Raw genomic sequence first — 11,069 nt, forward strand, 5'->3', positions numbered from 1 at the left:
GGTCGTGCACTGCAGATTTTTCTCTCTCTAACAAGTAGTGTTTTCTTCTAAGGGCTTAGCACTTAGCAAATGAACCCTATAACCTGTATATTTAATAAAAGGAAGAAAAAATTAGCCCTTGTGGGAACATCATGTTTCAGATATAGGTTAATAATACTTGTAAATGTAGAAGCCTTTGAAGACCTCAATTCAACTGTGGGAAAACTTAAGTTGGGTAATTACTCTCAAGATGCTGCTGATGTGCTGTCAAGCAGAATTAACCCTATGACTAGGCCTATCTACACAATCTGCTATAAGACAGCATTGTCTATATCGAGCTCTCAAAGCAATTAACGGGCATGTTCCAATCAGATTTATATTGCCCACTAACAATCAGTTGTACACATGGTCATGGCTGTCACAGCAGGTCACAAGGTCTGACCAGCAGGAGAGCTGTTAAAGGATGTTACGTTGGCAGCAAAATGCATTTCGCCAGAAATTCTAAGGAGGAAGTACAATGTTGGATCCTTTTACGTTGCATCAGGGAGAGGATGTATTTTGGGAAGTTACAGTCCTCTTTTTTCAAAAATAAATGACCCAAGCTCAAGAACTAATTGCAGATTTATTTTCTTCTTTTATTTTATAAGCTTGTACACGTACGTGACGTGTAGATGTATTTTACACTCTATTTTATATAATTGGCATTGTAATCCCATATCAAAGATCATCATGCTACAGCAAACAAATATCAAATCAATCATGATATAAAAAGTAAACACATTCAGGCTATTAGTTACAGATAAAGCCATCAGAGAGGAAACAACTCCCTTCTCCCTTCCTGCTCATTCTCCACCTTCCCCCAGTGCTCACAATCTTTTATGTCTTAAATACAACTCTCAGGTGGTGAAAAGATGGAAGAGAAAAAAACATAACTTATCTTCCTAAATTGGTACTTACAAAGTACCACCAAAAGTACTGAACAAAGAACATATGTTGCTGATGTGCCTTCACGAATACCACCACCAATAACTGCCCAGGGCAGCGGCCTGTGCTCCTGTTTGGAGTTTATTTATTTCAGCTGGTATTTACACCCAGAAGGATAAAGTCCCCACCCTGCAAAAGGTGCATGCTGGTAACTGGGGGGAATTCCACCGAGTTCCAGGCAAAGCCACTTACTCAGTATTTTATTTACAATATTCTCTTCAAGTTGCAGTGTATCTGTCCAGACTGTTCACTCTTGCTCATCACTGTATCAGCAACACCTCACTACCTACATAGTCAGAAACAATGTAAGAACCTTATCCTCAGCATCTGTTTATCTGCACAGTCAGCTTCTCACTGCCTAAATTCTAGATATTTGGTATTAGTTTGTCAAACAAAGACCCTAGTTCTCAGCCTGCATGGCTTAGCACGGACATATGCACTGCAACTTGCAGCATCAACAAATTGGCTCAGGGGGCAAGATGGCAGAGAGTACATGGGGAGGAGGGTCACAAGGGTCACTGGGCACTGTAATGAGTACCAAAGCTCCGAACAGTCATAAATTACTGGATAACAAATCAGGAAACCAATACAGGGTGATAAATGAATAGAACTTTGTCTGCCAACAGCAGAATAGCTATGAAAGAAAACACAACATGGGAGGTAGCGCTAGGAGCCATTGAGAGGAGGAGGAGGGTCACCTATATTATGGTCACCATGCCACCTTGGTAAAACAATGCAAAATTTAGGACACAGTATTAGAGAAATTGTTAGAGATCTTAGAAAGGTGCAGAAAAAAGGGATTAAAATAATGAAGCGTCTTTGGTATTGCAAATAAGCAACAACTAGCAGATGTGAAAGAAGCATTCTGCAAGAACACAAAGTCATCTTGACTACTTGAAGGAATGACAAAGCTTCCAGCAATTTCAATGGAACCAGTGCTTTTCCCCTACATCTTCCAGTACTTACATCTTTTTCTTGACAGCATGCTAAACGAAGGTATCAGAAACTAGTTGCACATATGTGTTAAAAATATGCAACTAAAAATGGCTAATAAATAGGACAAAATTAAATGCTGAAAGTACGTTCCAAAGGGATGTTGTGCTACACACAAAAATACTCACTCTGATTCCTTTATACTTTTAAAAACACATTAACTAGAAGGAAAAATGTCTCTGTACATTGTTATCATTGTACATAATCTGATATGCAACCTAAGCATCCTACCAAACAAGATGCACCTTACAGAGCCAGGCACTGACTTTAAAAACTGTCTTTTATCATTTATCACAGTAAAAAGGAAAAAAAACCCCAATAAACAGAGAATAGCTTTGTGCATATTTTCTCCGCTTTTGCCCCTCAGGAGTACTCTGAAAGTCAGGGAATCATTCATAAATATCTTTGGAAAGGAGTCTATATGCATAAAGAGAGCAAGAGGATATTTATAAAGTGCTTTCCATTTCCAACTGTGATATGACTCAAATACACACAATACATGGCAATACAAATGCCACGTAGCTCATCTACCAACACACAATATGCAAGGAAATAGTGAGCTACTGCAAAGGTTTAGCTAAGGACAAGGTGCCGCAATACTTTTAAAGGTACCAGAAATAATTAAATCAAACACAAGCAATAAAATATATGATGGTCATTTTATCTGTACTGCAAAGAAGCGTAGGATTTCGACCTGTTCCTTTTAAAAGGCAGTGTAAACAGATGTTCGGACTGCCAAATACTGAGAAAGAGAGAGAAACAGAGTAATGATAATCACCATGTGTTCCTGTAGTGTGAATTTTCAACTACTGCCTTCCAAAGTATGATTGACGTGCAATTCCTCAGTGCCACATACTATGGTGTGACCAGACATGCTACAGCGCAAGCTAACACAGATCTGTTATTTGCCAGTGAAGTGGGCTTTTGGCAAGGAGAGGTGAAAGAGGACTTATTGCAGAACCTCTACTGTTGTGTTATAACTACCTTTTTCTTTCACTCTTCTTGATGAAGTCTTTATCAGGTTTAGTCAGGTTTCGTTGAAGCCCAATATTGGAAACAGCCTTTGAAAGCCCCATAGCTCTCCAAAAGCAGCTGATGAAAACTCTGCAGTTCTGATCCTTTTCTTTTAACACTGAAAGAGCCATTGACTCCTCTTGGCTTTCTTACACCTTTGCATTATCAGTTTATATCAGGATGTTCCTTCGCAAGGTTTTGCTTCAAGGATGCTAAACGCAACATCGGTAGGGGCAGACATTCAAAGTGCTACTCCTCTCTGAAAAGGACTTTGATTGAATCAAGAACTGTTGCAGTTGTAAAGATGACAGCTGCAGCTTTGGTACATCTTCATTTTCAAAGAACTTTATTCCATATTGGCATGGGTAGTTTGCTGAAGAGACAAGGGTCTAGGAGGCTCCTGATGCAATCCAAGCCAGCCAATGTCCTGGCCCATGTGACAGAGCAGAATAAAATCATTCCTCTCTCTTTCCCGTTTGCCCTCAATAGCACAGAGAATACCGAGTTGGAGTATCAGTGTTCTTGGCTACAGTGTTGCTAGCAAGCTAAAGGCCAGGGCAGAAACGCTCAGCTGTGAACATGTCCCTGGACACTGTGTTGGCCCATATCACGTTCATGTGAACTAGCACTCTCCTAGGCAGGACCTAGGCAAGCTGCAGGGAAGGCTCAGGCCAGGGACCATTCCCTACAAGCAGGATAAGCCAGGCGGCTCTGTTTCAGAGGAGAGGAATTTAGGCTAACAAATACAAGTCATGTCTTGTCACTTGCCTTTAGGGCCAGAGATGAGGCTTTTGTCCATTTTATTTACTGCCCTTCTGAAAAACCAAATCATTATTTGGAAGTGGTCACTGATCTTACGCACGAGCCCAAGCTCCAAATAACAAGGCAAGCTTCCAGAAAGAAAAACACAGTGGTATCCCAATGTAAAAATTAATACCTGATGTAACCATCTAGGAATTTATGAGACCCACACCATCAGGGAATTTTAGAAGCCCCTGAGCATTAAGAACCAAGTAGTTCCTTGGGCAGCAGCAGGAGCAAAGCTGGGCTTGCTGCTGTGTTGTGGTCAGGGACAGATCCTGTGGTGTCTAAGGTGGCAAAACTACTCACAGGTACTTCCCAGAGCTGGACATTCACATGCCTCTCTCTCTTCCACCCTCATGTGGATTCTCTGTTATAATACAATAATATATATATTATTTACAATAATATTATCTGGTATAATCTAATAATATGGTTGAACTCTTGTTCAGGTCTCTCCTCAGAGAGGGCTTGAATGTGATCTCTCTCCCGATTTCATGAAAGTTTAAAGAACTTAATATCTTTGAGGTTTAATAGCTACTCCCCTGCCAAATTTGGCTGAAATTGGCAAGTAGATTAAATGATACAGTTTTATTATTAGGAAAGGATTGACACACAGACACGATGCTGTAAGCCTTACTTCCTTAGGAAGCCTGGTTAAAGACATATTTTTAATCTTGCTTTCCTAGACTACAGAAAAAAGATTGATTTACTATTGATGGGTGCTGCGACAATTTCTGTTCTGCATATTGACAAAAAGCCAAATTCAAAAAGAGCATTGCAACATCATGTTAGTCAATGAGTAGTCTCTGAGTGAGTTCTGTCCAAAGCTTATTTTAATGTGACTGTTATAAAGAGATAAATATAGAAACCTACAGCTTCCGCAGTCATAAGCCATAACAATCCTCCCTACCTGATTTTTACTTCAGGTACATACACACACATACTAAAGCATAAGGTAGGTTAAGGCTAGCTGAAAATTCGTTCTTTCAAGCAGGGTGACTGAGGAACAGTCAGTACAAAGCAGTGTGAATTTTAAACAGGGGAAATCACGTATCAAGCTTAAAAGTTTACAAGGGCATGTAGTGATAGGACAAGGAGTAATGGCTTTAAACTGAAAGAGGCTGAATTTAGATTAGATATAAGGAAGAAATTTTTCATTATGAGGCTGGTGAGGCACTAAAGCAGGTTGCCCAGGGAAGCTGTGGATGCCCCATCCCTGGAAGTGTTCAAGGCCAGGCTGGATGGGACTCTGAGCAACTTGGTCTAGCGGAAGGTGTCCCCGTCCATGGCAGGGGGGCTGGAACTACATGCTCTTTAAGGTCCCTTCCAACTCAAATCATTCTATAATTCTATGAATCCACTGAAATTTTACAGCGAAAATATGAATGAAATTCTTAGTAAAATCAGTGGAAGTTATCTATACATATCTCTAGGATTACAGAAATCTTTGCATTTATTTCCTCTTATTTCTACGTACCTTCAACAAGGATTTGCAATTCAGCTGTGCTCAGCAATAAGTAAACCAAAACAATTTCACAGGCTTGTCTCAATGAGATCTTGAAATATTTAAAATGTTACATTTCAAGTCCCCTTTTCCTTCTTTTTTAAATCCTAAGGTGTTTCTCCTAGGAAATCTACATCACTAGTTGCCTTTTGGGAAGGAAATTTGTTGAAATGTTCTCTGCCTAGCAAACTGTGAGATCCCCCATATTCCTGTACTTGTTTTCACTGCTGGAGATGGTATTACCCAGAGATCACAAGCAAAAGGATTGGCTTGTAGCTGGCAGCCTCACCCAACTTGCTCCTTCAGCAGCCAGTGACCTTGGCCTGCAGTAATTCAGGCTGTGTAAGGCACACAAATGTGCCTTACTACATTTGTGGGCAGCAACCAGCTCAGTACAACAGAGCTGATCTACTGAAAAAACAAGACCAGGTGGCTTGTGGATCAAGGGAAAACATGAGATGAAGTGTTTTTTGTTTTCCAAACTTGTTCTTGCTCTCCCAAACATTAACATAAAAAGCTTTCCAGACTTCATTGCTTATATGAGGTTAATGAAGCCAAGAAGCTGCCAGTTAGAGGATATTAAAAACTACCCATGAGTCGATGAGGAGTGCAGAATTATTTGCTATAATGACTGCAGCTCCCCTCCGCCACACTTGCCAAGCATCCAGTGAAAGGAGCCTTTCCCCGAGAGCCACCCAGCAGCTCCACCCAAGGGCAGAATTGTACCCTTCTTGCTCCAAGGGGCTCTTGAGGACCAGGAGGACACAGGCCTGTTACAAATCACCACAGAAATTAGTAATCACCAGCTCAAGCACCAGCGACAACCCCATGCTACAGCTGTGGTAAGTTGTACACAGCTTAGCACATTCTCAGCATCCAGGTAGGATTAGGTGTGGATTCAGCACTCAGGCACGTTCAGATGCAGAAGATGCCACGGGCTGTATTCACAAAACAACTTTACCGCAAGGACTGCAATAAATACGGTATTCATATTGATGGTCATCCTCAGAGGTGGATTAACCCACCAGATTCTAGATGGCTCTGAGGAAGACTAGCACTCTCCTGTCTTCATTTTTGGTGAGGTGATTAGGAGTGCGTGAACAATTTGTCATCCAGCAGTGACACAGAAGACTCAAAACAGAAGCTGTTTTCAACCAAAAACTGATTAAGCAAATGGCAGTCAATGCTCAATGACAACAATTTTACCGATTTTTAACTCCACCAGCCTTTTCTGTGGGACAAAAAACCTGCAGAAGTTCTTGCAAGTTTTAAGATCCTCAAGCTTCTTGAAGCTACACAAGACCTATTAAAAATCTGAGTATGGATGCAAACTGTTTGGTAATACTGCCTGCTGACTGATTCCTACACTGCCAAGAGCTACCTTATTCCAAACAAATTTTATTAAACAGAAGGTGTTGGTTTTGACACACAAAACTGTAAGTTTTGTGAGAAAACAAAGAGTCAGTCAGGGCAAATGAAGTTGCTCAAGTAGTTCTATTAGGTCTTATTAGAGATGCTACAGCAGTTACTTCATATGGGCTTCCGTAGCCAGACAGCCAGTGCTGAATCCTCATTTGGCCTGCTCAAAGGGTATAAAGATGGTTAAGAAAGCTTAAAGACCATTAATTAATCACTCAGCACTGGGGCAAGGAAATTCTTTGTATAGATCTAGCCTGGTGACTGAAATCCTCCTTTGTGTTGTGAAGACAAGAGTAGTACAATGCTAATGGCACTGCAATATAGCCCAGCCATGCTTTGCTTTTCTCATGATTTGCTTTTGGATGTCTGAGAGATGTTGAGAAGACCTGACACAGTTCAACGAAAATCAAATGAAAACATGACACGAATAAGGGTGTTGCTATTTCTCCTAGCGCATGTTCAGAAGAGCCAACACTATTACCAAGAATTCCTTCCAGGAAGCAATAAAGGCAGCAGTGGGTGATTTATGAAGCCTTGGCAATTCATTCCTTGGCCCTAAAAATTGGAAACTGACACAACAATAATATTTCTTTCTTTAAAGGGAAATCATTCTCCCAGGCTTCCCAGCTCCCATCTATACCACACCTTTCTCACACAGTCCTGCATATGGTAAAGGACATGACTGTAGTTTATTAAACATGGAATAGCTCCTCTCTTAGGGCAACAGCGCGAGCTGTGGATTTCACTCAGGTTCATTCTAAGCTACTCTTGTCATGGCTGTAGACAGAATGGTATTGTTGTGTAGTGTACAAGAAAATGCCTTGAAAAAATAAAGTAGGTGCAATCTTGCAAATGCACTTGGCCCTTACAGAACACTGAGGATTCAGGTGGTGCTCTGTGAACGGATACAGAAAAACACAACCTTGCCACAGAGTCTGTCCAGCCATGATAAACATGGCTCACAAAAAATTAACACAAGCAGGTACAGTTGATAAGCATGAGGGTTTTTTCTTTGGCTCATTAGTTTTCTATCAATCAGATCAACGTGCTGCATTAAGACATGCTCCAGCCACACCAGGTGAGGTTCACTGAAGGGGAAGCTATGAAAAAACACCTTACAGAAAGGTGGGGGAGCAGGGCTGCTCCTTTTAGCATAAGCCTGCAGCTAGACTGGAGTAGTGTAACACAAAACCACGGAAGAACTGGCTTGCAGAAAAAGGAGGTCCTTGAGATTAGTTTATTGTCTCTCTCATTTATTGCTTTCTTTAGGCAGCTGTACTGGGATGTAGGAGACTGTCTGGCGTGAAAGTTCAGAGATGGAATAATTAGATTCAATGGCATGATTATGGATTTTATGTGTGAGGCACCTTTGATTGTGGAAAAAGTTAAAGCATGTTCTCCATAAAGCTTGGGAGGTTTCTCATAACATTAGTACAAGTAGGTAGATGAAGAGATGTTAAATTCCTAATTGTTTCTTTTATCTTTCCCGTGATAGAGACAGAGTTCTGTTTTAAAGACGTACCAAAACCCAGGTCTTTCATCTGGAGTGTAAAATTCATGTGTTCCCTGACCTCCTGTGTCACATGGTAATGAAACAACGTAAATCAGAAATGTTAAAAGTTGAAGTTTGTTAATATTACTGCTGAAGCTCCAGTCTCTTTCCTGGTTAAACTGACGGGTCCATAGTCCTAATATATATATTTACAGATTACAATGACACGAAGAAAAAAAATTAATGGACACCCAATGAGATACAAATGGAAATGGAACTTTCAGATGACTATCTGGGAATTAAAAAAAAAAAACAAAAAACAAAAAACACCACAAAAACAACTTGCATTTTAAATGGTGCAATGGACTTCCTTTGTATTGTACTACCACCTCACTCCTAAGAAATACTTTAGTGATTTACACTCTGTGGGGAAAATTTAGTAAATAACATACATTTTGCATTCTCTTATCTATGTTTCCTTCTCACTTTTTTAGCTGTCTGGGCTGGAGGAGTCACCAAGATAGAGGAATGTATCTTCCTTAGTTGAGGAAGACATTATATACTGGTATTTTGGGGTCAATAAACAAAAGAAGATGGACCCCTATCGGCCTCTCCATTTGTTGCCACCCTTGCCAGCCACTTCAGAACAACTGGCTAAATTTGACGTAGACCAGAGGTGGCAAGAGCTCACTAAGCAACACAAAGACTTTGGGGAGATTGGGCTAAGGCCAGTCCAGCCCTGGGACACAATCATCAAGGTGTTTGGTTTTTTTTTCAGGTGCCCACTGGCCTGGGATTTATTAAAAATAAAAAACAACTTCCCCCTTTACCTCTCTCTCCTCCCATAAAATCCGTGGGGAGTCTCAAAGAGAATCTGAAAACAGGGACATTTCCATATAGCTCATTTCACATAGAGAAGTCCAACTCATTAACTCAAAAAAGTCAAGAGTATGCCAAAGCATACTGCTCACTTGAGATAATCACAGGTAAGTCTCATATTGCAGCTTTTTCCCATATTAAATGGATTGTGAAAGCAACTGGAAACTAGTTCACATTCATTTATGTGAACTACTGCTCTCCAAATCTCACCCCACAAAAAACTCTACTCTTTCTTTAGCAGACGACAGAAAGGAAGCCAGTCTTGAAGGCAGAAGGTGAAATCCTGGCTCCATTGTATTCATTTGCCAAATCTGAATTAACTTCAACAGAGCCAGGATTTCCGCCATAGCTATAGTAAGCAGGGGACTGTCTAAATGGCAGAGTAGAAAACCAGGTAGTGGAGACTTTAGATCGCCACTGTGTATCCCCAAGCCAAGCACCACAGTAACACATGACATGCGAGTATTGCCTTGGCTGAGTTCGTAACGATCAGTCCAACTCAAAAGATTCATGTTATTACTGAAGTTTCTGCAGGTAATCCTCCTAACATAAGGAAGGAGAAATCAAACATAACAGAGATGAAGTGCTTCTTTCATCTTTACAGACAGTCTCTTGAGAACAGCTATCACTGCCACATCTGGTGATTCTGGAGCTACATCAATTTTATTTTCCTTTGTAACCTATTACTGACCTAATTTTCTCTAATACTGGCGCTATCCTGACCGTCCTGCTTCATGCTGCTGTAAAGGTACCTCTTCAAGTGAGAGGGACTGAGTCAGTGTGAATTGAGGGGAAAAAACAAGGAAAAAACCCGAAATTCTTCATCAGAATGAACACAAGCAGCCAGAAATAAGAAAGAACACATAAACAACAACTGAATCTGTGCAGAACAATGCAGTGATTGAGAGAATTCAATCAGCACTTCTTCGGGCACCAAATTTAGGGCCGTAATTCCCACAATACTTCTAAAGAGTATTCTTCATGCGAGACACAAAATTTATTATTTCTTTCTTAATCCTTGCCTCGGTTCCTACCCCGCTCTCCATGTGTGCTAACTGGGATGCATGAAAATTCAGTAAGTAATGCAATTTTCCTGGGTTTTGTTTTCTGAAGTGCTTGAATTCTAATAGAGCATCTACTTTTTTTGCCATTATCAGATACAATGCTGTAGCATGGATGCAGCAGCGCTGCCCGGGATCCAGATCTTAAAGCTACCTGGGCGTAAGACTAATAGCCAAAACTCTTATCTGTGAGTGCAGTGAAAGACTGTGTTACAATTACTTGTCATGGCTGTATAAGAAGAAGAGGAGAAAAAAAAGAATTACTACTTTTTACAGTCAATTACCTATTTTACCAGAATGTTATGTTACTATCTTATTTACTAAAATTTTTTATCTTTACTGTAAGACTAATTGTACTACAGCATTATTATTTACATTGCTTCTCATGTACCCCTTTTCAATTTTAACAAGTTAGATGATCTTATACAATTACATAAGTACTGGAATATACACAAGATTACAGGGGAACACAGCACATAAACTGAGAGACAGAAATCTCAAAACTATATTTAGCATACTCACTTGAATAAAGGAGTCCCACAAACAACACATTTGTATATTCCTTGAGCTTTATGATGTGTGTACTCTCCCTCAAAGGCACTGGGAAAACAACAACACTACATTTTAAAAATAAATAAAGGAATTTCGGAGCTTTTAAATTACTAAATTAGCTAAGACTTTAGGAAAATGTACAGAAAAAACCCATGAATTAAAAGTCAGCAGTTGTTTTTTATTAAAGGCAGCGAATAAAGCAGGCACAGGAAAAGGAGAACATCCTCATTAGCATGCCTCACGTGTTATGTATCATGCATGAGGAAACGAATTGTCCGACAGTTCAAAGGACAGAACAACAACAACAACAAAAAGGGAAAAAAATGGAATCTTCCCCTGTTTGGGGAGCGAAATGTAAGTTTTGGCACACGGCTCAGCCTGAGGCGCT

General features: G+C 40.2%; 1 protein-coding gene across 1 annotated transcript in view; it reads right to left on the reverse strand.

The window, feature by feature from the left end:
- MSRB3 (methionine sulfoxide reductase B3) overlaps positions 1-10,729 on the reverse strand; it is a gene marked incomplete at its 5' end in the record, with an annotated part of 48,301 nt that extends 37,572 nt beyond the window's left edge. The window contains one exon of the mRNA XM_010287384.1: positions 10,652-10,729. Within this exon, the coding sequence (XP_010285686.1) occupies positions 10,652-10,729 (78 nt within the window). The remainder of the gene's footprint in view (positions 1-10,651) is intronic.
- Between the last annotated feature and the right edge of the window lie 340 nt (positions 10,730-11,069).

The sequence above is a fragment of the Phaethon lepturus genome, unplaced genomic scaffold, assembly GCF_000687285.1.
Source record: "Phaethon lepturus isolate BGI_N335 unplaced genomic scaffold, ASM68728v1 scaffold21205, whole genome shotgun sequence".
NCBI lineage: Eukaryota > Metazoa > Chordata > Aves > Phaethontiformes > Phaethontidae > Phaethon > Phaethon lepturus.